The sequence below is a fragment of the Topomyia yanbarensis genome, chromosome 2, assembly GCF_030247195.1.
Source record: "Topomyia yanbarensis strain Yona2022 chromosome 2, ASM3024719v1, whole genome shotgun sequence".
Classification (NCBI taxonomy): domain Eukaryota; kingdom Metazoa; phylum Arthropoda; class Insecta; order Diptera; family Culicidae; genus Topomyia; species Topomyia yanbarensis.
The window spans coordinates 321,253,180-321,281,062 of NC_080671.1; the positions used below are offsets into that span (position 1 = coordinate 321,253,180).

Sequence of the window (27,883 nt, forward strand, 5' to 3'; positions counted from 1 at the left end):
ACAAACGATTTCTAAACTGTGCAGAACTAATGACGAAGTCGAAGATGTCGGTAAAATCGTTGAAGCGACGCCCGAATAGAAATGTACAGTAACAAAACCATGATTTTCACTGTAACAGTACAGTAATTTTACAACAATTTACAGTAAGTTTTAGTGTTATGCTACAATACAAAAACATTAAACTTTAACGTTTTTACAGTAAATTTCAATATAAAATAGACTTTTGCAATGAAAAAGGGGGTTGGTTATTTATGTTAACATTTAAAAAATCAATTTTCCTCCATACATTTTTTTCTCGAGAACAGTAAAATTTAATATGAATGCACTGTATCAGTTTTTTGCTGAACAGTGAAATTTATTGTTACATGAAATTTTATTGTAAATCTACTGTGAGAACTTGGCATCGGACAATGTTGAAACAGTAATAACTATAATATTTAATGTTTTATGATTGTTTGTAGGGTAAATGCTATTGTAAAATTCTATCCGGGCGGACCATTGCTAGTAGTTAATTTGTGATAGGAGATCGGGATCATCATATTCGGCTAGAAGAAGCTTAGATACGAAGGTGGCTTGCGACGCATGTCTACGATCTTCTAAAGTGGTCAGTCCTAGTAATCAACAACGGTCTTCGTATGGTGGCAAGTTCAGCGGATCATTCCAAGGCAATTGACGTAACCCATATCTTATGAATCTGCGCTGGACGGCTTCAATTCTTTGGCTCCAAATTGCATGGTAGAGGCACCAGACGACGTTTTCGAATTCCAACTGTGAGCGCACCAGTGAACAATACAACGCTTTGAAGCACAAAGGGTCCCGGAATTCGTTGGATATTTGGAACATAAAACCTAGTAGACGGTTATCTTTGTCAATGATCGTTGAGAAGACCTCAGGTAGTGTTTTAATGAGTAACATTCTCAGTTTCGTTTGGTAATGTCGCGTTATGCTGACGGAGAACCTTTCTGAGCATCAGTTGAATCTCCCTGAAAATATTATTAGAAAAATAAATGATAAGACAAAAAATAGCCCGGAAACAGGATTGGAACCCACAATTGTATCACTGTCAATGTAATTTTCGTGCTTCTCTGCTTCAGTTATTCCTTCTCAATCTATTTTTTGTTGGAAATTTTACAAAAAATCAACCCAATAAACTTCCCTTTAGCGCTAAAATGTATGCTGATGTGTCCAGTTTGACAGTTGGTCAGTTTACCTAAAACAAAGCCTTAAATATTCTGAATTCTAATAACTATGAGACTTGATCCAATTATTTAGAATAATTGTCTGTCCTTCTGTTTGTAATTTACTATTTTTATTCTGACGATATTCAATTCGTTTGAGATTATTTGGCATTTTAGAATCATAGCACTAGTAACGAAATATCACCGTTAGACCAGCAACAATTTTGACATTTTTTTGAAATACATACTGCTAATTCAAATGGTAATTAGATCTAAAAATCATATGCAAAAATATGAGCTCTTTCCGGTAGCTCTAATTCGCTCACAAAAGTTTTCCAGTTTCTATTGCCATATATATGGCAAACCAGTAATAAAAACTCAAAATTCAATAAAAAAGGCTTTGTTGAAGGTTGCATATTGAATTAAGGTTTCCCGACAAAGTTATTTAACTTTGTAGGTCAACCGTTTTTTTTAGAAAATTACTATTTTAAGCATGTTTGAGAAAGAGGGGCGACACATAACTTTATTTTCGGATATCATTTTAAAGCAAAATCGAATCAATTTGCAGTCTTAGGCAATACTGATCCTTTCACCTTAAACTAAATATCTACAGATTTTGGGATGCACAAGAAGATGCTGGCATTTTTTACTGAATTTATTGTTGCCATTGCCGATTTCCCATACATAGTTTGAACTCAAAACTAATAAATGTTTCTACCGCTACGAAAAGACATAATGGTAGTTGATTTTGTGTACACCAAGATTCTGTCCCCTTTACTTGCACCCAATTTCATCGCATAAAGAATACTGCTTAATTTAGAAAATTAGTTACCGAAGGTGTATTTATTCGTCGGAACAATTTACATTACACTACATTGAGCACGAAGACTGCCATACAATCGAGGTAAGACTACGCGGTTGGTCACCGTTTTTGCCAAAGATTCGATAACATGATTCATATAGCAATGCAGAGAAGAATTTTATCTAATATAATTTCATTTTCGGGCATTGACAGCTTCTTATGCTAAAATTACGAAGTGATTGTCATGTAGAAGCTCTGTTAATAAACTAGTCTGCGCAGAATAAACAAAGAAAAAACATCCATGCAAATAAAATCATCCCACAAGCATGGACATCTTCAGCAAATCACAAATTACTTTCCAAACCAGCAATGACTGTTCAATCAGCATTTAATGTTCATCAAACAAAGACTGTACCCCAGTACCCGTAACGACTTACTCGGTATGTAAATCTAAACCAACGTTCAGTGCATCCTAAGAAGCAAGCATCTGGTTGCAAACAATTTCAGGTTCCCGCTGTTCATTATAGCATCGATGTTTTCGGATATTGAAATTACTTGTAATTCACCTGTCACCGATAACCTTGTTTTCCGAACGACGCTAGTTTCAAAATTGATAATGTATAATCCCAAAATTCGATAGTTATACGATACACGTATACTAAGTGGTCCACCTTGTCCGGCCCTCATAATTTTTCCACCGAGCCCCGATAAGATGTAAATGTTTCGAAAAATATTTATCAACAAGCCGGAAATTTAATTCCGATCTGGCCAATAATTCACCAAGGCCGGCACATAATTTTCTGCAAAGCTTCCCCTAGAGAGACCATCGTTACTTCCTTCCGTTCCGGTACAGCGATCGATGTTAGGCTGTCGGTACGGCCATTAGTATTCGAATCATTGATTGCCCTTCGGAGTCACAAGTCGCTACACATCGTTCCTGCTTTGCTTTCGTTTGGAGAACTGTTCGGCTATCCTGTGGGTAGTGAAAGTTCAGTTTCTGTAGTAAATGGGAAATTTATGCTGACGGTTTGATATGCGGTTTATACGAATGAGCATCTTTTGTGGAGACGAACTGGCAATGTGTGTTTTTGAAATTACGATTCTAAAATACTTTAGGTTATCATTGGCTTTCTCTGTGTCCTTGTTATGGGAGGATACTGACGGGAAGTACAAATAAATATATAGCTAGATCCACAAACAGATAAATTGTATCAGTGAAACTGCAGCCCTTCAAATGTATCAAGTTGTCACCCTCACATTCAATTAATTATTACTGATATATTGATTTTAAGATTTAGTGTTGTGATTGCATTGCATTGCATTTATTGATAACATAACGACAAATAGGCACATGGGTTCCTTACTGGACGGTAGTAATAAAGGATAAATGAATTAAGGAGAACTTTCTCCAATGTAAATGATAAAGATGTGTCATCAATTCATATCAAGTATCGAAATTCAATCTTAAAGATTGAAACTTCTTTTCGTATGGAGAAATAAGCAAGTTTCTTTTAATTAAGGAAGTTGATTAAGGATTACCGAAACTGGAAACAGTAAGTACTTTAACCGAATAACTTATAAGAATAGTACTATGTATGGCTCTGAAATATTTTAAAAGTGACTTCCAGTTTGAAATTCTTTCAAAGATAGATTGATAATTTTGGAGGGATATATTAATAATTAATTGAATAATACTGATACTATTTTAAAACTCGCAACACATTCTGTTACGTTCATTCAAGACATTCTGTAATGAAAACATTCATTAAGATAGGTTGGTGAATCCTTTCGTTACACACTACTGCACCGATTATTAAAATTAAAGAATTGTGTACAGGAAACGAAATGAAACTAAATGACTGGATTAAAATACCCTTACAATGTTTGCGACTGAAGACAGCATTGCGATAACCTTGTTTTCCGAAATCGGAACAAAGAAGTAATATTATTTATGTGTACCTGGAATAATTTTCGCTTGTTGTTAATTAATACCCCAATTCAGTGCTCATACTCTTCTTGGTATATACCTTAAAATAAAATTGTCGTTAAATAATAATTACTTTTCTGGTATCATTTAACCCTTTTGCTCTTGTGCTGTTGTGTCAGTGTACTATCGCTCGGCTCGCGTTTTTTGCAATTCACTCCTGGGTAGATCAAATTGCATTGCATAACCTCTTGTCATGAGAAGTTATAGTACTTAAATTGTATTTTTGGGTTGCATTTTATTTCATGTATAGGAACAGGTTTACTGCAAAACTTTGCTATTTATGTGCTGACATGTTTAATTGAGTTTCGGACTGTTTTGGTATGCACAGCAAAAAAATACTTGTAACGTTACGTCTTACCAGATGCAAATAAAAGGAGCGTCCCAATACACATAAATTTACATTTAATTACATGTAAAAATGTGAGTTGCTTGGCTTTTTCTAGGTCATTCAGTCGGAGTTTAACTTCAAAAGAGTCACAATATTTATTTTTACGTACCATAACATGTAAAATCCTATTACCAGACAGGAGAAATACGTCGCTACGTTGCACAGTGGCTCAAAACAGCGTTCAGAGGTACTTAATTCATTGGAGTCAAAACTGTTCATATTAGCGATTTTACATATTCTACAATGTCTGTGTGTGTAAAAAGCGCCATCTTTTGGAAACATCGTTGTTTTAAAAAAATGATCATAGTAGGCTATAAAAAAATTAACTTTTGAACCGAAAGAGATAGCGCTTGGCCGTCTTCGACAAAATTGTAGGGGAGAGTATTTTCATAAATTTTGCAGAAGACATGTTGTCTCTGTCACTCACAATTATTGAGTTATAAGATATTTTCTATGATGAAGTCCTACAATTCTTATTTTTTGTTTCTGATTTTTCGCGTTAACAATGTTCGAAGGTATTTTTTATCATTACAAAACACACAACATTTTCGAAGAAACAAAATAGCTATGAATACTGTGTAAAGACTTATGGCTGATTTTGATTTTATTTTAACCTGTTTTTGAACCCGTGTAACTTTCCTATCGGCAAAAACTGTAATTATACTATCAATTATTCTAATAGGACTGGGTTTCGCCTACAAAACGAAGTCAAAATCGTTTGTCCATAATCACCCGTTCAGAAGTTATACCCTGTTGAAAGCGGTACGTCTGGACCTCTTGAAGTCGCACGCATGGCTCACTGAACGAGTAGGCGCTGTTGGTGTTCAAAGACGCTTTCGCTTGTTTTTCTGAGTGACGCGCTATCTGTGTACTAGCGCGTCTACTGGAAGGTTAACATCGATCTTGCATGATGTTCTAACAGGTAATGTACAATTTCATTTCCGTCCGGGTTACCGTATAAATGTTAGCTTTAGGATAAAGAAGATGCACAAAATTGCTGCATTCGCCACGGTATAAAATATTTGAAAATATTTAGCCGGTTAATACAGCGATTATATGGAAAAGTGTATCTTTTACCTCTTCTTCAATATCCAGAAACTAAAATTCATTCGATTAACTGGAAAAGTACATCACCCGTTAGAAAATCATTCAATATCGGTGTTAAGCTTCCAGCAGACGCGCTAGTACACAGAGTGCGCGCCACTCAGAAAAACAAGCGAAAGCGTCTTTGAACACCAGCGCCTACTCGTTCAGTGAGCCATGTGTGCGACTTCAAGAGGTCCAGACGTACCGCTTTCAACAGGGTATAACTTCTGAACGGGTGATTATGGACAAACGATTTTGCCTTCGTTTTGTAGGTGAAATCCAGTCCTATTAGAATAATTGATAGTATAATTACAGTTTTTGCCGATAGGCAAGCTACACGGGTTCGAAAACAGGCTAAAATAAAATCAAAATCAGCCATAAGTCTTTACACAGCATTCACAGCTATTTTGTTTCTTCGAAAAAGTTGTGTGTTTTGTAATGATAAAAAATACCTTCGAACATTGTTAACGCGAAAAATCAGGAACAAAAAAGTTATAAGTAAAAATAAGAATTGTAGGACTTCATCATAGAAAATATCTTATAACTGTGAGTGACAGAGACAACATGTCTTCTGCAAAATTTATGAAAATACTCTCCCCTATAACTTTGTCGAAGACGGCCAAGCGCTATCTCTTTCGGTTCAAAAGTTAAATTTTTTATAGCCTACTATGATCATTTTTTTAAAACAACAATGTTCCCAAAAGATGGCGCTTTTTACACACACAAACGTTGTAGAATATGTAAAATCGCTAATATGAACAGTTTTGACTCCAATGAATTAAGTACCTCAAAACGCTGTTTTGAGCCACTGTGCGTTGTTTACGTCAAATGTAATTTTCATTTTTTCTAAGAGAGTGGAATTGCTAAATAAATTAGGAAAAGCCTGGGCTAGTTGGTAGTCGGAGTAAGTTGGCTGAATACCTTATACTCTATTTCTAAAGGGTGTTACGACCAAAAATTGGTCAACTTCAACTTGACGCATTTTTTTGCATCGCATTTGTTCTTCAGCTGTGTAAATGCCATCGAAGCAAGAGGAGCAACGGATTGAAATTTTGGTCGTGCTTCGCGAAAATTCACCATACTCGCCCGCCAAGCTGGTGAAATTGTTGAACCAGGCCTAATCAACGGTCACTAACGCAATAAAAGTGTTCGGAAGTTTATCGGCAGCAAGACTGAATCAAAGCCAGGGGGTCGCAAAACCAAGGGGTTTCCAACAAGCCAATATAGTAGACCTAATCAAGAATTACTTTGATTTTTCGAAATGACTCGGTAATCCAACGGAAAGCAATAGTAAACAGAATAATTTTCTTTATTCATTAAATAATTCACGTAATCAACCATAGATTTACGGGCGAATGACCATTTGGTTAAAGCCCCAACAAACAAAATTGCAAAAATTACCATAGATACAACATAATCAATCAATCAAAAAGTAATCGTAAAGTAATTACAGACTACGAGACCACATTTTTGTCTCATTTTTACATTTCTTACAAAAGAAATGTATAGGATTAGCTCAAACTTTGAAAACTTTTTCCGAGGCCGAGAGGGCCGAGTCTTATATACCAATCGATTCAGCTCGACAAATTGAGACAATGTCTGTATGTGTGTATATATGTATGTACAAAATGTCATGTAATTATCTCAGCAATGGCTGACCCGATCTACGAAACTAGTTTCAATTCAAAGGCCTAACGTTACCATTTGACGCTATTATTTTTGTTTTTCGATATGTTGTTTATTATGTTCTGAAATATAGGTGATCTTGTCAAAACAAGACGGGTTTTAAACGAATAACTTTCGAACAAAGCGATCGCATCGCACAAACTAGATAAAACTAAAAAGCTTATGAGCATACCTTTCTAATAAGCTATAGATTGTCAAAATCCGTTCACGAGCGGCGGAGATATTAAACATTTTGTATTTTTATTCCTCCCTTACTAATTTTCAAAAATTAAGAAGGAGACCTTTTCATAAAGAGTATAGCTTTACTGGTGTTTTAGGGGCAATACTAAACCGATTTTGAAAATCCGGATATGAAAACACATCTACGTGATTCAAGTAATTCGATATTAAAAAAAATGTGAATTACCTCTATAATAAATGAAATATTTCTCAAAAATTAATATGTAAGTTTATTTCAAAGACAAAATAATGTGATCATAGTGAAATTTTTTCTAGAGTTAATGTATTTATCGCTTTGATTAGGCGTTGCATTCAATCGTGAGGTATATGTTGATGGTATATTAAGACATAGATCATGAAGTAATTCATCTAGTAGTGAGAAAAAAGATTTCTCATATAATTATACTCGCGGCATCACCGAAAGCAACTGTATTTTTGAATTCCAAAACTTTAGCTCTTCTGCAAGATTTAGGTTATTTATACTGGTCATGGCGTAAAAATTACTTCTTACATTATTTATAATAAGGATGTAAGGAATCAATATATCGCATAATATACCTTTAAATATAAGGTCACGGCACTAAACATCATTTTCCATTTCTCACACGCCCCCTCTCCCTTTCTCACTCTCACTCACTCCCTTCCTTCGTGTTTCTGATAACTGTCACGACTCACATATTTCTTGCTGTTTCTCAATCCATTTCTAAGTTGTGTGATAAGATCTTCTGATAACTGAGGTTTGAGAAGACAATACCATTTTTTCTTCCGTTACTCTTTAAATAGATTTTTGCATTTTAGTGTATGAAAAAAGCTCATTATTACATCCTACTTGGTAAGTAAATTATTTTATAGTCCTGGGAATAGTATTATGAGAAAACTATAACTATTTTCAAATGTTCACACCCTCAAGATGAAAGGTGTATCCCTCCGAACCGTTGAACTATGGGTTGGTGGGCGACCAAAACTCGAAAACTACATCAACTCCAATTTAATTCTGTTCTATTCAGAGCTTTTATATACACTATAATTAAGGAAATTCATGGCTCTCTAGAAATTTTTTTAATTTAACTGGGTAATATGGATGTTTGAAGATGAAAATTTTAAGAAGATACATTCCACATGCGTTATTCAAACTTTTCGTATTTGAATTGAATTTTAAATGAATCATATGCTCAAATATGTCATGTGAAAAGTAAGAAAATCTTTTTTGTGATGATATTATTGAAAATATATATGCATTGCATTGGTATGAACTATTATGAAGAATAACGGATCAAAGCCCAAAAATATCCACGAATTAGATCCGGGAAAATAAGTCTCCTAAAGACCCTATTCTCGATGGGGGATACAAGAACAATGTTTCTTCTAACTTATCGTTGTCTACTTTTGCTCTATACTAAGTAAAATTCAATTGATGTTTCAATGGCAGTCACAATTAGTAGAGAGGCGTTGGATGTACTGTGTACTGAACCGTTTGATCTACATTTTTGTCATACACATTACACATTACAGTTTTATATCAAGTGACACTTTCAATGGCGCTTGCGTTTCCAACAAATTAAATACTTATCCTGAAAATTTGAACCATTTCTTTTTCGTAGTATTGGTTTGTATAGGACTCATTTATCCATATTTCCTGAACGAGAATTTCGAACGAAACAATATACACGCTATAAGGATGACTGGAAAGAGAGTACATTATTATCTACTGAATGCACGGCTTTTGTGCTATCGACATAGCCAAGAAACTTCACACTATTTATATCAAAGCAAATGAAAAATGTTCTACCTCCACATTCACGAATCGCATTCTTTCTCTGTCGCTCTCTGTTTAAGGGGTTTGAAAGCATATGTGACCTTGTCTTACTTTACTATTTCCAATAGCGTATATTTACGTATTTTGCAGAAAAATCTTTTTTTTTTGGGAATATGTAACCAAAATGACAACTTTGAATTCCAAAACAAATTGAACGTACCAGGTTCCTGATAACTAATTAAGGTCCATCAATAAAGTAGAAATACCAGATAGTCGTAAACGACGCCGCCGAGAAAAGAACAACAAAAACAAAAAGGTTAAAATAAAAAAGAATGAAAACTTTAGAAAGTTGATTGCATAATAATTAGCCATTTTTCAGATGATGGAATTATCAAAAACAATTTATAACTTTCCGATACTTTATTCAAAAATGGTTTTTAATTTCATTCTAAATAGACAATTTTTTAAGTTTCTTCATTTCATGGATTTATTCGTCTTGTTTATTTTATTCATTTTTAATATTTGACTAGTTTTAAGTATATGATTTTTGCATTTTAATTATTTATTTCATTCAGTATTTTTTTATCTATTTTGTTCATTTGGGTTCATTTGATCTATTTTATTCATTTAATTCCTTGAATTCACTCTGATCAGTTGTTTTGTACATTTTATTCATAACTTATTTTATTCATTGTTTTCCTTCTATACATTCTCTTTGTTTTTTCCAGTCTTTAGTTTCTTCATTTTAATAATTTAAATATTTTTCAGATTTATTCATTTCATCCAAATTATTTATTTGACACAATTTATTTTTTTCAATTTATTTATAACTTTTTAACATCGCCTGATTTTTCATTTTCATCAATTCATTTTCTTCTTCTTTTTATTCATTTAATCAATCCTATTCGTTTCGTTTATTTGATTCGTTTGTTTTATTCATTCATTTTATTCAATTCATTTACTCTTTTATTAGTTTTATTCTTTTCATTCATTCCAATCATTTTATACATTTTATTCATTTGATTCATTGTTTTCACTGGATTCATTAAATTATCCATTTGATTAATTTGTTTCATTTGATTTAATTGGTTCATTTGATTCATTTTGTTCATTTCTTTAATTTTAATAATTTCATGATCAGTCATTCCACTTATTTATTTCATTCAATCTGTTAGTTTGAGTCAATTTATTCAATTAATTTAAAACTATTTTTAAATATTGACTAATTTTTCATTTAATGAGCTAATCCAATTTGATTTATGTATTTTATAAATTTGATTTATACAAACCATTGTACTCATTTTATGAATTTGAAAACATTTTGTTTTGCATTTTTTGCTTTATTTTTTCTTATTCGGTTCGTTTTATTGATTTTCTATATTCTATTCAGTTTATTTGAGGTTTTATTCTGGCAGGACCAGAACTAATAAAAGAGTTCTGCAAATTAATGATTGATCCAACAGTGACTTGTGTAAGAAATGTCTCATCTCACTGCTAGGTGGATTAAGTTGTTTTTCGCATCTACCTACCTAAAAGGGCGATTTGCTTAAGTAGGTCCGAATAGCCCCAGGTTCCCCTATTGATTATCTCCCACATTATTAAATACAGTAAAAATTGTCGTCACAAGCTCAAAGATCGTTCTCCGCAAATCGAATATGCCGAAAATGGGCACATTGTACAACGTATAATGGCTTAACATGGGCATCGCCCGAATTTAATAACTAGCCATACCTAACTCCTTGAAACAGGATTTCGTCGACACTTTTGGAATAATAGAATGTAGCTACTTGCCTAAGTCTCCACTGCTCCGCGAGACTTACCATCGTTCGAGTGTCTTTTGACGAGAAAAATGAACGTACAATGTGTTGAAGTTAATTGGCCCCTTCTAATGCACTCACCATAGCTAGAGTTTGCCCCTTCTCATTATTCGGTATGGAGTAATAGGAAGGGATTTAAACTAAGGTAATCTGATATGAATTTTCAGTAAAAATGCTGAGGAGATTCCGTACTTTCCCCATAAAATACTTTCCATACTTCATTGAACGGAGGATCTCTATAGAACTTAGACTATCTATACCTATTACAGTCTATAGACAGGTGTCAAGAATATGCTAGATTGCGATTAATTATGATAGAATTTATGGTAAGCGGTAAATTTTTGATTGAATATGCCGATGCCAGTTGACTTGTCGAGTTTTAGTACGTCAGAACACCCCAGCAAATTTTTGTTATAGCGCGGAAAAAAATGATCATATGTTGCCACTTGTTTCGGATCTATAATACGGCTTATGAGTGGAATTTGATTACAAAATATTTTGCTGTGAAGACGTGAGCGATAGCTTGACCCATTAATAGAAGCTGTAGTAGTCAAATAGTCAAAGCTTTGTTTTCTTCGTGGAAAACTCGATACTCCAATGATAGGTTCAAGTAGACCTGTGGGTTTCAACCATTCCCGTTCCATGTACCCCTTTTTGAATATGGATCTTCCCCATGTGCCGCTTTTTAAAAATTGTTTGCTACCATTGCCCCCTTGATTTTTCAATTTGATGAACACCATACTTTTTTCAATTGGAAACCTGTTCCTGAAGACATTTAGTCAATATATCAATTCTTGGCACACTTAAACAGTATTTAATGACAAATATCCGACCGTAAAGTTGAGATAGCAAGTAAACATTGACCCGCATAATCCATCTCCTACAATAGGTGTGAATTAGAACCTGGGGATAAATTCACCCCCGGTTGTAAACCACTGAAGTAGACAAATTGTTCAAAGTACCTTGCAGATCGATGCTATTGGAGGGACTGGGACCACTCCATCATCTGCAAGAGATCGACCCATGTAGCTAAATCGCGATTTTTGTGGATCGTCATGCGAAATATGCATTGTGCTTTGCAGGCAACAAGTTGCTTAAAGTCGGTCTCCTCAAATTTTTGTTCCAAGTATAAATTCGGAAGCTTTCGCCTAAAATGGCTTTATTTGAACATTATTAAGAGGTGTCTCCAATCAAAACTCGTATTTTTGCTATCATTCTATCATTGATATCATTCTCAAACGACTTTTCCCCAATATAACTTTAATTAGAATCGTTAGGATCTTTGTTCGTAATGTTTAAAGAAGACAATTTACAGGTACAATATTGGACGAGGTAGCGTTCCAAAGTTCCTATCCATGAGACATACTGATACATTTTTGCACCGAATGTTTATCATTATCAAAAAAAAAAGTTATTTCCCATGAATTTTACCAGCCTGAAAAAATAACATGTATTAGTTGACTACAGAGTGGAACGTACCACCTTTGGCTACACAAATAACATGTACTATTATCAATATTATATCGCAGAAAAAAATGTGTTTCCCTGCTATCCTTTCTCCACTACCCCAGGCAGCAGCAGTAATGATAACATGGACAAAAGCGACCCAGAGAACAATACAAATCAGCCTCAGGCTCCCCAACCGACAGTAATTTATTTATCTAGGAAGTCAGATGACACATCACGATGAAAATAAAATTATAGAATCCAGTTCTCGTCACAATATGTGATATCAATCTCATTAGCATAGTTAAAATAATGAAAAATCTAACAAGTATCAAGAGGATTAACAAAAAACATCACAACAATATATCGGTATATAATGGATAAGTGAAATAAATTTTACTGTTAGGTGAATGAATCCACAAACTAATGAATAAATAGGTCAACTCCGTAAATATCAAATTACAAATCGTTTACAATTGAATATTTGGCGGCATCAAATTAGGAACATCAAATTAGGCCGCTGCAGTTTATCTACTTTCCCGGATCTGCAAACACGGAGAAACAAACAATTCCCAACTTTCCCTCAGCTGAAAACAAGCAAAAAATGAGAAAATTTCGCAGTTGAGTCTGTAAGGTTGCTCATTGACTGCACCAACAAGAACATGACGGAAACCAACTGAAAGCGACACTGCTAATGGGGAAGATAAGAAGATTGAGATAGAGCTACGTTTCAACTCTGCAGAGCTTCACCATCCAGAGACGGCTAATAAAGCGATGGAAAGCTATTGATTATTTAATCAAGTCTCGTTCGTCTTTTGCCAGTCTGTCCCGGGGTAAAGCGTCCAGGCAAAAAAAAGAAAAAATGTCACCAAGGATGTGCCAGCACAGAGCCCCGCTTGCCGGTAACGGGTAGCTGTCTCGTACCCTGGCGCTGATTGTGCTGAGCCAGCCCTGGAACAATTTTCCGAAAAATTCTGTGATGCGCTGTCACAAGCGGAGCGGATAATACTACACGTTGGACTGTTTGCATAAGCGATGAGGCAAAGCTGCGCTTTTCTATAGAGAGAAAGCGAGAACTGCTCAGTTGTGACTGGTAGCATCATTTGCGTAGTGGTAAGAATTTTGCGGTAGCTGTGTAGATAATGCTGTTCATAGATTCGAGGACGTGACCACTCTAAAATAGAGACCCGATCCATCTATCGGGTGCTCTGGTAGAATATGTGGGGAGCAGTTTCCAGCTCACCGCTTCGTTGTGATTGCTTCTCATTTGGATATGAGACAAGCAAATGGGAAACGAATATGATGCTGACCGGGTTAGTTAGCTCCATTATGTATTATAGGCTGAGCTGACGAATTTAGAAACCAGTGTTGTTGAAATATTCTTCCAATACCCAAATTCTTGCATAAACGACTCTCTGCCTTCAGAAAAATTGCAAACATCGATGTCTTTAGTTTTGCTGATTTCGGTCATCGAAATTTTCATAAGATATGATTTGTATTGATCCGATAACTAATGGGTGACGAACGTGCCCTGGGGCTGTTCATAAACAGTCCATGAACACATCAAATTATATTTTATCGAAAGCTTTGAATAGCTGACAAAAGTTATCGTTTTGTATCCCATTAGGAATAAATACGCAAGGCATACAGACGTTAGGCACACGTACGATAGGTGTAAATGACGTAAGGCATCGATCGAATTGCTATGTCCTTTAATAATCTCATTTTCTGGCAATGATGAATGGGTGGTTAGGGTGAAAATATCAGGCGAGTAAAAACTAAGGACTGCCGAGAAGGGACTCTGTTGGGTGGATTGAATAAACGGCTTTTCAGCATGAATCAGCTAAAAGCTGTGGAGCTTTATTAATGAAATGCCCTAGGAAACTTATACGCTACTTACATCGGTTCAATACGTAATCCTTCTTCTTCCCAACAATTGTGCAGGTGGAATACTATTCCGTTTAAAGCTACAATTTGGATCAAAATGTTAATTTTCAGGGCGAACAAATTCACGCCACGTTTGTCCTAACCTTAACTTGAACAATCCGACACCGTCCGTTCTGACCGACAGTATTCTTGTGCTACTATCACCTGTTAAGGAATATAATTCAGGGTAAGGATTAAAAGAATTCCTCTCCGACGTAGGTTCTACTTACGGGATTTAAATTTTTGCTTGTGATGTTCACGAATTCAATGGTCTATATTTTCAACTACTAACTAACAAATTTCATCTATATTTTTTCTTATATCTTCCTCTCATCTGTGCATGACGTCTATCTTTTTCTATCCTACCATTTCAAACGATCCTTTTTTCCTTTTTTTCTATCCTTCCATTTCAAACGGTCCTTCTTCCCTTTTCCTATCCTTCCATTTCAAATGGTCCTCACTACATCAAAATTGTCCTTCACCGACAGGTGGTCGACCGTGGAGTTGGAAGGGGTCAGCGGGACATACCGTAACACTCCCCGACCCGTAAGGCTGGTTAGCTATCTCCGGTTCAGCTTTACCTTCTGCTGTTCCCGGCTGAAGCCCCACCTTTTCTATGTCGATCCGCGCCAGCTTTGCTACAGGTCGATGCACCATTCCGTCGGGAGTCTGCACCACGGCATCGCGAACTCGCCCATCTCGGCCCACCACGACCTTGGCTACACGTCCTCGAATCCATCCGTTGCGTATCTTCTCCTCCACGATGATCACCGAATCTCCTACCTCGATCGGTTTTGTCTCCTCAAACCACTTGGTACGACGTGCGATGGTAGGAAGATATTCCCGCACCCACCGGCGCCAAAACTGATCTACCATTGTACGGCATAGATTCCAGTCGCTCCTGCAGGCTTGTCTTGGATCCGTAAGCGTCTTCGGAGTCTGCGTTACGCCGCTCGAGCTCATTAGAAGAAAGTGGTTCGGTGTTAGAGCCTCCTGTTGCGCCGTCTCCAGAGGAATATATGTTAGCGGTCTCGAATTGACCACACTCTCAGCTTCCACTAGCAACGTTGCCAGCGTTTCTTCGTTCGGCGTTCGAGAAGACTCCATTGCAGCAAGAGCGGTTTTCACCGACCGCACTAGACGCTCCCAGGCGCCACCCATGTGAGGTGATCCAGGTGGGTTAAACACCCATTTCGTGTTCGCGTTGGTGAACGTTTCGGCAAGCTGGCGCTCGATTTTGCCCATCTCCTGCTTAAGTTCGTTGCTCGATCCCACGAAATTTGTGCCCCTGTCGCTGCGGATCTCCACAGGTGCTCCTCTGCGTCCGATGAAACGCCTGATCGCCATCTTGCAAGATTCCGTTGAAAGTGTGTGAGCGACTTCGAGATGGATTGCTCGTGTGGTCATACACGTGAACAGAGCTACCCATCGTTTTGCAATACTTCGGTTCACCCGCACGCCGATCGGCCCGAAATAGTCGACGCCTACGTAGGAAAATGGACGTACGTACGCCTGCAACCTGGCCGCCGGGAGTGGAGCCATTCGGGGTGTCGCCAGACTTGGCTTCTTGACTTTACACAAGGCGCACTCTTTAGCCACCTTACGCACGAACGGGCGCAGTTGCGATATGTGGAAACGCTGTCTCACTTCGTTCACGACAGTCTCGCCATTGGCGTGAAGAAATCGTTGGTGGTACCATTCAACCAGCAGTCTAGTCACTGGATGGGCTTTCGGCAATATTACTGGAAACTTAGTGTCAAACGCGGCGACGGTCGCAGCAGATATCCTTCCATCAGAACGAATAACACCTGCTTCGTCCAAGTACGGAGACAGTTTGTATATTTTGCTGGTTTTCTCTAGCCGCGCCTGTTGTCCTGGCTGCTTGTCCCGCATTACTGACAAAGTCGCCACCTCGTCCGGATACTGCTCACACTGCACCCAACGAAAGATTGTGGTTTCGGCTGTTGCTAATTCCTCTTGAGTGAGTGGTCCGTCCAGTCGAGTCTCTCGTTTTACCGTTCGCCGCAGATTTTGTACGTAGCGATGAACATGTGCTACCGATCGATACAAATGCGTCAGTTTCGAGAATCGCTCCCACCTCACAAGTTGTGGCGGTACGATAACCTCCTTGTGCACCAAACACGACCTCAGCTCTTCGTCGGTCGTCGCGCCGACTGAATCTGCATCTACGGTCCATTGATCTTCTGGCAAATATAAATCGTTGTCACCACGGAACCAACGGCCGCCTGAGGACAAACACGGCCCTTTTCCCCACTTTGTCGCATCGTCGGCGACGTTCTTTCTCGATGATATCCAACGCCATTGCTTCGCCTCCGACTTGGACAAAATCTCACCTACTCGGCAAGCTACGAACTGGCGATATCTTCGATGATCTGAATTTATCCAAGCCAGCACCGTCTTAGAGTCACACCATAACACTGTCTTCTCGACTACGAGCGAGTGCCCAGTGAGGATGGTCTTCATCAAGCGAACTCCGATTACCGCTGCCATCAACTCCAACCGTGGGATGGAGTGTGCCTTCAGTGGAGCCACCTTGGATTTCCCACCGACTAACGCAACAGAAATCCCATCCGGAAATACCGCCCGAAAGTAAGCGACACACGCATAAGCTTCTTCGCTAGCATCCACGTAGATATGCAGTTGCAGCGACAAGATATCTTTCACCGAACGTTGCGGAAAGTAGCAACGCGGAATGCTAATCTGGTCCAGATGTTTGAACAAACTCGTCCACCGCATCCACTTCCCAAGTAACTCCTCCGGAATTAGTTGATCCCATGTCGTCTTCGCCCTCCACAGCTCCTGGATTAGTACCTTGCCGTGTATGAGGAAAAAACACAACAATCCTGCCGGATCGAACGGGCTCATCACTACTCGCAGTGCCTGGCGCTTAGTTGGATGCTCCGCACCCACCGCTAGCGTCGTTGTAAACGTGAAGACATCGTCGACCGGCTTCCAGTACATCCCGAGCACGCGTTCGGTTGAACTGTTCTTGTCCAGCTGGAGACACTTTTCTGTGACTGGGTCTCTCTCCCCGACCCGTGCGAGAACCTCGGTGGAATTTGAAAGCCAGTTCCGCAGATGAAATCCGCCGAGAGAGTGGACCAGTTTGACTTCATGTGCCAGCTTCACCGCTTCGTCAACGTCGTCAGCGCTGTCCAAGTAGTCATCCACGTAGTGCTTCCGGATAATTGCGTCGGCTGCAACTGGATACTGTCTTGAATGCTCCTTAGCGTTCAAATTCTTCACGAATTGTGCCGAACACGGTGAACACGTTGCACCAAACGTTGCGACGTCCATCAAATACACATCGGGGGCTTGTGTAGGATCATCTCGCCAAAGCAGTCGTTGCGCATGTCGATCTTCTCGTCGAATCCAAATCTGGTGAAACATCTCCTTCAGATCCGCGCACAGAGCGACCCGTTTCTCCCGGAAACCGTATAGAACATTGAGCAACGTATTTAGCAGATCCGGCCCTTTCAACAGCATCGTGTTGAGTGCGACTCCATCCACTTTGGCCGCTGCATCGCAGAAGATACGAACCTTGGACGGCTTCTTGGGATTGATGACCACTCCTAAAGGTAAGTACCACGTACGCCGTGGATCTGAATCATCGAGCTCCTTCCGGGTCGCTTTGTGTATGTACCCTTTCGCTGGATACTCAGAAAGCTGTCTCCTCACACTTTCGCCGATGAGTAAATCCCTCTGCATACGCCTTTCCAAACACTGCAGTCGTCGAACCGCCATCTGGTAGCTGTCCGGGAACTCGAAGCTATCGTACTTCCAGAGAAGCCCAGTTTCGAATCGCTGTCCGACCCGCTTAGTAGTTTCCATCAGGATCCGATTTGCTCGTTGAGTTTCCGCGGACTCAGGATGGGCGACTTCCATTATACCCAGACTCTCGACTGAGAAAAACTTCTCCACGAGCTCATGTAGGGTCTGCTCGGCCTCCTGGCACTCGCATATGTGGAAACTATGAACGATATCCCCTGACTTGTCCTGGTTGGATCCGTAGACCGTCCATCCCAAACGTGATTTTGCTGCTATCGGCTCTCCCGGTCGGCCATCTCGTAGCTTGAGTGTCGATGTAACGTGAGCGTTGTCGTTTCCGATGAGGATGCGCGGTACCGCTTGATCGTAATCATCGATCGGTAGGCCCTTTAGGTACGGAAAGGTTTCTGCGAGTTCCGCGTACCGCAAGGATTGTCGTGGTAAGTCCAGCTTGCTTACGGTGCGCACGTCCGACAAAGAATGTTTGGATGCCCCTGACCGTCCTGCTATTTCCAATGCGACCCGTTGAGAATTAGCTTCTGACCTCTTCACGTTCGCCGTCCACTGCAAGCACAATGGTTGCGGATCTCCTACAACCCCAAGGTCCTTTACCAACTCTTCGTCAATCAGCGTTCTCTCCGAGCCGTCGTCCAAGAAAGCATACACGGACACAGATCGATTGTTCCCATACAAAGTCACTGGAATAATACGAAAAAGCGTAGTCTTCCCAGCGGAATGATGGTTGGTGACAGCTTTGGAACTACTTGGCTTAGCTTCATTCGATACTTGCCTGGACCCATTCTTCGCCGAATTTCCGTCGTTCCCAAACTTCTTACAGCCATTTCCTGGCGTCTTTCCGTTTTCCCTGGCCTGCTGGGCTTCATTTGTGTCCCGTTTGGAGTGCAGCAAAGGGTGGTGACGCCGTTGACACCCGTCGATATCGCATTGCTTGCGATTCTTGCAGGGGCGCCTTCCGTGTGCTCCAAGACAGAGCCGACACAAGCCGAGTTTCTGTATTGTCTCCCAGCGTTCATCGACCGTTTTCTTGTCGAACTCTGAGCAGTCTTTTACCCGATGCCCCGGGTTTTTGGAAATGAAACACGCTGGGCTTGATGGGCGCATCGTAACGCCAGATGCTTCTTTGTTCGTCGCCATCAAAGAAGAATCCTCCATTGAGTGAGTTCCGCAGAAGTTTTTGTCCTTTCCTATTCGCGGCTGCTGTACAGGTTGCGGCCTAGGATCGTAGTTCACGGTCACGTCGGATGCCGCTCGCACGAGCGTCTGCATATACTGCGAGAAAGAACGCAGGTTCACTTCCCCGCAGCGCTGCTTGTATAGCGACCAGTCCAGTTTCATATGTGCTGGAAGCTTCTCTACCAACTCGAACAGTAGCATCGGATTGTTGAGATGCGCTTCATGCCTCCCGGCTTCCAGATGATCACAAAAATTCTGCACCGCCATACCGAAACCGATTAGCGTATCTAGTCTTTCCTGTTTTGGCGCAGGTACCCCTCGGATCCTCTGCAACAACGCATGGATCAACAATTCCGGTCTACCATAAAGTGTCTCCAGCGTAGCTAAAACATTTGGGACGCTCGCCGGTAGCAACAGTCGACTCCGCACCGATTCAAGTGCGTGCCCCTTCAAACACCGTTGCAACCTCGCCAAATTTTCCTCGTTCGAAAACCCACACGTCTGAGTAGAGTTAACGTACGAGCTAATGAATAGCGGCCAGTCCTCCGGATTACCAGAAAAGATTGGCAACTCCTTGTTCATCCCGTGTCTTGCCGCCAATTGTCGTGGTGTCGGTCCCCAATACGCCTGCTCGTCATGCAACGGAGGTTGCTGCGCACCAGCCTGGAACTCCGCAAACCGTGGTTGCTCCTGCGGTCCCAATTGGATTCCTGGTGGCACCGTCTGCCTTCTCGAAAACCTTTGCTCAGTGGGGATCACAGACGGTAACGGATGGCCGGCGTACGACTGGGAATACTCTCCTCCCAGTAATTCTTCCACTGTCACTGGACCTCTAATTGGGCCTGCACTATCTCTATTCACTGCGGTCGATTGCGCGGCGATTGCAAAATTCGGATTACCAACTCGCGGAATGACAAACGAATTGCCTGCTGGAGGAGGCTGGGTGAGAGGAAAGGGATAGTTTTGGAAAGCATGCTGCTTGGGGATTACATTTGCGATGCCTTTGCTAGGCCCGGCGAGCGCGGAGGTAACCGAGAAAATGTTAGCCTGACCGCTACCAACTATTGGCGCTGTTGTGCTTTCGGCTCGACCGATAATACCCCCTAACGTTGGCTCCAACCCTGACTGCCCTAACGAAATACCTGCCAACGCTGCTTCTAGAATACCCTCGTTAATGCTAGTTGGTTGCTGCATGCCGTCCTGCCTAGCTTGTATTCCAGTTGCTGTCGTCGCGTTACTCGTACCAATAGCTGGAGCCTTCTCCGTCGGGACAACCAACGTCGAATGGGCGACCTTCCACTGCTGTACCTTGCTGAAGGAACTCTGCACTGAGGCGACACTCCGGTTGTCTTCATCGCCTTCCCCACCTAGGTCAATCACCTCTCTCAAACGGAATGACTCGTTCATTACCGCCTGCTCTAGCTGCAATTGCCTCCGCTCAAACTCTGCTTCCTTTTTCTGCTTCTCTTGCTCCATCTTCCGCTCGTGCTCCCGGCGCTCCAACTCTATACGCTTCATCGCCAAAGCCTTCTGGGCCTCAAGTCTCTCGAGCTGTAGGCGAGCCCTTATTGCTCCAGCACTACAGGTTGAAGTGCTCGTTCCTGCTTTGCTGTTAGCCTTGCTTCCGGGTGCATCAATCACCGGAATCTGTGCCGACGGTCTCTGACAGTTTGGGCATGTAAACGGTCGGTCTGTCGCATCAATGCTGTCGTTCACACCCACACAGGAAAAATGCCACCACGAATCACAGTGACAACAGCTTACCATCCGATCCGTGTCAGGTTCATTACACTGGTTACAGTGTGTTTCCACGGTGGGGGCACTTCCTGTACAATTCGGCATTGCTTCGTGGTTATCTTGGACGATCTTTTAGATTGTTGGGTGGATTGAATAAACGGCTTTTCAGCATGAATCAGCTAAAAGCTGTGGAGCTTTATTAATGAAATGCCCTAGGAAACTTATACGCTACTTACATCGGTTCAATACGTAATCCTTCTTCTTCCCAACAATTGTGCAGGTGGAATACTATTCCGTTTAAAGCTACAATTTGGATCAAAATGTTAATTTTCAGGGCGAACAAATTCACGCCACGTTTGTCCTAACCTTAACTTGAACAATCCGACACCGTCCGTTCTGACCGACAGTATTCTTGTGCTACTATCACCTGTTAAGGAATATAATTCAGGGTAAGGATTAAAAGAATTCCTCTCCGACGTAGGTTCTACTTACGGGATTTAAATTTTTGCTTGTGATGTTCACGAATTCAATGGTCTATATTTTCAACTACTAACTAACAAATTTCATCTATATTTTTTCTTATATCTTCCTCTCATCTGTGCATGACGTCTATCTTTTTCTATCCTACCATTTCAAACGATCCTTTTTTCCTTTTTTTCTATCCTTCCATTTCAAACGGTCCTTCTTCCCTTTTCCTATCCTTCCATTTCAAATGGTCCTCACTACATCAAAATTGTCCTTCACCGACAGGTGGTCGACCGTGGAGTTGGAAGGGGTCAGCGGGACATACCGTAACAGACTCCGACTTCACCCTCTCCTTCCTTTCCTCTCGCTCGAACGTGCCTGGCAAAATTTTCCTTGGGTCCAACATTTATGTGTTTCTGGTCGGTCAGGATGCCTTTCGTGAGAATTCGCATACAAAGTTCTTGCTACAACACCATTGCCATCAATCAATTGAATGGACGAGACCCAATGTTTTGAAGTCATCTATGAAAGACCGGCGAAAAGTCTTCAGCAATACATATACGTAATTGAACAGACACGTAGAAAGAGTTTGACTTGGGAGCTAAAGCACCACCCCTTCACCCATCCAAAAATGAATTTAGGAATAGACCGGTATTACGGCGATTTTTAACAAATTTGTATTTTGTTTGGTTTGAACAATTTGATGAGAAAATGTTGAAGAAGGTTGCTATTTCCAACCACCAAACATAACGTTCATGCTGCCCAATGTGCTATTTGTTTCTGCCAGCGTGAAGCAAACTCATGAGCGGATCCAAAATTTCGAACCTCCAGGACCCTCCTCCTGGATTCGCTACTGAGCGAACAACAAAAACCGATCTAATCCATCTATCAGTGAGATGAAACATTTCTTACACATGAAAAATTCAAACATTGCTGCATTGGTTATTCGAGTTGTCGCGTACCACCGCAACGTTTACATCGTTGTAGAAATTAGCTTTTGTGTTTCCAGTACATGAGAAAGGGGACAAGAAGAACACAGAAAATTATGGCGGTATTTGTATACTATGCGCTGTATCGAAGATTTTCGAATTAGTTGTGATGGAGCCGGTGTTCTTTCACTCATCTCTGAAGGGTTCGAGGATGGCTTGCAAACCGATGGTATCTACTCCAATCTGTCCGCTGCTTTTAACTAAACCAATCACGATATCGCCATCGCCAATTTAGCAAAACTTGGATTCAATGGATCACTCATCCGTTGGATTCAGTCATATCTTGTAGACTGTCAACTCAGCGTGAATGTAGGCAACGGCCACTCTGAAATTGTTGCAGCTACGTCTGGCATCCCACAGGGAAGTCATCTCGGACTACTCATATTTTTACCTTACTTCAACGATATAAATTACCGACTCAGTGGACTACGCTTATCGCATGCCGATGACGTCAAGATATTTAACCGTATCAAGACTTTGGCAGACGCACACATCCTGCATGTCTTTAGCGAGTGGTGTATCGATAATGGAATGGTTCTAAATCCCGAAAAATGCTCTGCACTCACCTTCTCGAGGAAACGAGAATTCGTAAGTTTCGACTACAATCTCTCATGACTGCTTATTCCGCGAGAATGTTCCGTGAAGGATCTTGGAGTGATGTTAGATTTCAAACTCACTTTCGAGCAATACGTCTCATATGTTACTGGCCGGTCATCACGAAGCCTGTGGTTCATCTTCGGTGCTGCCAAATCTTTCGCGGATATATACTGCTTACAGAGTCTGTACTGTTCCTTAGTTCGGTCATATCTAGAGCATAGTTCGACGATTTGAAGCCCGTATTTTATTAACAATTGTGGCCAAATTAAAGGTATCCAACGCAAATTTATTCCTTTCGCTCTGAGACAACTACCCTGATATGATCGTTTTCGGCTACCTAGCTACGAGAGCCGCTGTCAACTAATTCATCTCGACACCCTCCAGCACCGCAGAGAAACAGTAAGAGCTGTAGTTGTCGCCGATCTGTTATCAGCACTCATTGATTCTCCAACCTTGATCAAAAGAGTTAACGTCTGTAGCCTGGACGTTGCGCAGCAATATTCTTAGAGACGGCACTCTTCGGCGGTTCAAGCACACAGCGAATACGGCCATCACAGAATAACAGCAAACTTTCAACCGTGTGGAACATCTGCTTGACTTTAATTTGACTCGTAATGTGATACAAGGTTTTAGAATTTGTTTTAAGAATTTTTAGATTGCTACATAATTATAGGGGCCGATTGCGGCCTGTTAACGATTTACGTTTATATGTGAATAAATAAATAAATAAGTAAGTAAATAATTAAATAAATAAATAAATAAATAAATAAATAAATAAATAAATACATAAATAAATAAATAAACAAATAAACAAACAAACAAATAAACAAATAAACAAATAAACAAATAAACAAATAAACAAATAAACAAATAAACAAATAAACAAATAAACAAATAAACAAATAAACAAATAAACAAATAAACAAATAAACAAATAAACAAATAAACAAATAAACAAATAAACAAATAAACAAATAAACAAATAAACAAATAAACAAATAAACAAATAAACAAATAAACAAATAAATAAATGACTAAATGACTAAATAAATAAATAAGTAAATGACTAAGCTAGTTCAATTATATTGCTTGATCACGTGTGCAATACCCACAACACAAAGGGACCATCCATAAATGACGTAGCTTTATATGGGGGAGGGGGAGTTTTGCATTTTGTGATGATGTGTGACGACAGGGGGTAGGGGGTCATGCCATACTACGTAGCTTTTTTAAAAAGGAATAGGGGTGGACCTGATGTCACGATAGTCTTACCCGTTTCATCTAAATAACATCGTTTTTCATTTTGTTTAAATTTTTTGCGGTGACAAAGGGGGGGGGGGGTTAGGGTTACCGTCAAGCTACGTAATTACCAGGGGGGTATTCAGAGTTTTGTGACGAAATGCTACGGGGAGGGGGTGTTAAAAATCACTCAAAAAATGCTAAGTCATTTATGGATGATCCCAAACTGCGTAAGTGACATAAATGTGTCCTTCCATAATATTTAAATTTAACTTTACTTCTCTCAAATTGTTATAACCCAGTAAAGTTCAGCCGGAAATGAACTGGAATTCCGGCTGGTTCCAGTTCGTATTCCGGCTCCAGTGCAACAACCGATTCTAACTAGAATCGGTTGTGTCACTGGAGCCGGAATACGAACTGGAACCAGCCAGAATTCCGGTTCATTTCCGGCTGAGCTTAACTGGGAAAGAGTGCTTTCGTAAAAAATAGCATCCTAAAATTTGTCTGTACTTTTTCAACTGCCTGAGTCAAAAATTTGTTCACATTAGTTGTCCACGCATTAATCTCAGTCTTGTCGCCAAAGCAGCCGTGCACAAATTTTGCATTCTCCGTATAAAAACCAACAAACTTGCCATCAATGGATCACTAAACATAGTGGAATCGGGATTGCCGCGACAGCTTGTCTGTTGAGTGTGGCAAAGAAAAAAGGCAGGATTTGTAGAAGCAATCTGATTGATCCCGAGATGGCAAAGAATGTTCCGGTAAAGACTATTACGTCGTCAAATCAATGTTTCCTTGCGCTCGAAACATGAGACAAAACCAAAAGCTTAGCCCAATTGGAAAATTTTGTGTTTGAGGCTCAAGTTACCTTTTTTAAGCATGTGCGAGAATTGAACGCTATGTAGTGTGCGTAGGAAAATTTGTGTTCAGCTTTGCCACCGGATTATCCATTTAAACCTTTTCAAAACTCTAAAAGAAGAATATCAGGCAATTTCTTAGATCACAACGATTCAAATCATGCAAAATACCTGCTGGAAAAACTATCGGCTTAGCTGGATGGTGCTTTTGAAAAAGTGGCTGTGATTTTTGTCACACTACCACACCGAGCCGGGGTACGCAACACAACTGCGCAATGAAAAAGCACAGCCACTTTTTCAAAAGCACCATCCAGCTAAGCCGATAGTTTTTCCAGCAGGTATTTTGCATGATTTGAATCGTTGTGATCTAAGAAATTGCCTGATATTCTTCTTTTAGAGTTTTGAAAAGGTTTAAATGGATAATCCGGTGGCAAAGCTGAACACAAATTTTCCTACGCACACTACCAAGCGTTCAATTCTAACACATGCTTAAAAAAGGTAACTTGAACCTTAATATGAAGGGAACATTTCATATCTGAAACTATTAAAAACTGTAGTTTAATTAATATGAAACAAATGAAATAAGTTGTTCTCATCACAACTTATCATATATTCGTATCAAAAAACTTCAAGAGAATCTAACATAATATGACATTTTGGCGAGCAATCATGCGTGTGCTAATTTATCTAGTCTAGTCTAGTCTACACATACACAGCCAATACATGTACAATCATGCGTGTGCTAATTTATATGAATAAATCCTCCGTGTGTTCTTCCTACGCATGTGTAGGATATTCAACAATTTTGCTCACCATATTCGAAACTTCAATCGTTTATTAATTCTTGAAGCTCTGTAGATGATGCCGGTTAAGATTTCACACGAGTTCAGAAATGATGTTGATTTCGGTTCTCATAATGCACGCTATTTTTTCCCGGCCCCGGCAAAGGGTCTTTATGTTCTCGTTAGGGTTCGTCGCGGTTGCGGTAATTACCGCAACCGCGCGGTATTTACCGCACCCGCACCGCAAAATCTGCGGTGCGGTAAGACATTTTTTCGCGCAGATGCGGTGCGGGAAAGAGCTTTTACCGCGCGGTTTTACGGCAACCGCACCGCAAAAAAATTTGATAAAGTGATAATTTTGGTTATTCTAAATTGATAAACGGACTGCTATTACGAAAGAAAGTCTAGCTGCGTCCGAAATATTTTGACGCTATTATTTTTGCGACAGTTTTTGGACACTAGTTATTTTATACTAAGTAAGACTTCACAAATTAACCATTTCAAATACAAATACAATCATTTAAAAACAATAAATTTTTACTCTTAAATCCAATTTAAAAGTGCATCACTTCTCCCGATTTCTGTTGGAAATCGTTGAATTGTGAATCGTTTCCGATATCAATTTTTCAACTGTGAATTTTGATTAATTTAAAGAAAATAGAGATAAACTAATTATGCTGGGACTCAAACACAACCCAAAGAATATAATTATTTTCATCAAACCAAACGAATTTGAAGTAATTGGCAGTAAAGGATACAAATGTATTAAATCGTCCAAAATAAGGAGAGGTCCAAATTAGGATGATTATTCTATCACTCGTTCATCAACATCGTATTTCTATCTTCTTTGATTGCTGTGTAAATTCAATGTGAGTCAATGCAGTCAACTTTATTGGACTCTTTCTCAAAAAGTATGCTACATAACTTTTTTTCGCGTACTTGCATTCAAATTTACGATAGTTTTCTACCAAATTAAGTCCTAAAGTGTTTCAGTAAACCCTCCAGCACTCACGCGAATGGTTCCCCGAATGAGCAGCCGCTGTTGCTGAAAGAAGATTTCGCTAAAGTTTCGGAAGGTGTTTCACAAAATACAACGGCGCGTGTGCTGGAGGGTTATGACTATTTTGTAGCTTTTTTGAAACTATTTTTGCCAAATACCACATCGTTTGACTCCCGTCCACTTTAATTGAAGTTTTTGCCATTGGCTCTTTGGAAAAATATTATAGGAAATACGTTAAATGCTAGAACTTTCTAGAACTAGCCTTTAGAAAATTACACTTCATATATTTTTAAAGGGAGCAATCTTAGTTTCTGAATGAGAGTACATGTTTCTTGAAAAATGCGGAAGTTAGAGTTTTAAGATATTTTGTCCATAAAACCCCCTATTTTTAATAACATTTCTGCTGTATGTTACAAATCATACATTTTTAGCAGTTTTTCTAATGTTCAATAATTCTGTACCGGTTGAGACCGGACTCCTGATTAGATGTAATGTATAGAGCAATTTTTTTCGTCAAATATGGCGTCGTTCTTATTGATGAAATACAATATTTTTATTTCACTGTATTGGAATATATGCGCTACTATATATAAGTACTGGTATTTCGACTTTAAATTTTTTTTTTGTTGAAATTCCATTAAGAATGAAAGGTGGTTTTTACTACGTAAATGCGAAAATCATCCATTTCATTTTCATATGTCAAACACATTGAAAATACGACAATTTAAAGAAAAAATACTTCATTTCTTATTATATTTTCATTACATTTTTTCAACTAACTGAAGGCTTGCTAAAATAAAAGTTTTCCTATTACTGCAGTACAACGTTTTTGAATGTATAATGCTTGCATTTTAAATGTACGCAGTTTTATTAATAGAAAATGCAAAAGTTGATTTTTTCTTAAACATTACATTCTGATGAGTCTCTTAAAGTTAAATTTTAT

The 27,883-nt window shown here is 39.5% G+C and overlaps 1 protein-coding gene across 1 annotated transcript; it reads right to left on the reverse strand.

The window, feature by feature from the left end:
- Positions 1 to 14,178: 14,178 nt before the first annotated feature.
- On the reverse strand, positions 14,179 to 21,801 carry LOC131680563 (uncharacterized). The gene is made up of 3 exons (XM_058961278.1): positions 21,378 to 21,801; positions 14,522 to 21,314; positions 14,179 to 14,456 (listed from the first exon to the last, which is right to left on the reverse strand). Exon 2 carries the CDS (start codon positions 21,114 to 21,116, stop codon positions 14,757 to 14,759), a length of 6,360 nt encoding a protein of 2,119 aa, XP_058817261.1. The 5' UTR covers positions 21,117 to 21,314; positions 21,378 to 21,801; the 3' UTR covers positions 14,179 to 14,456; positions 14,522 to 14,756.
- Between the last annotated feature and the right edge of the window lie 6,082 nt (positions 21,802 to 27,883).

Coding starts and splice junctions, on each gene's coding strand:
- LOC131680563 (XM_058961278.1), bottom strand. CDS start 21,116: ATGCCGAATTGTACAGGAAGTGCCCCCACCGTGGAAACACACTGTAAC.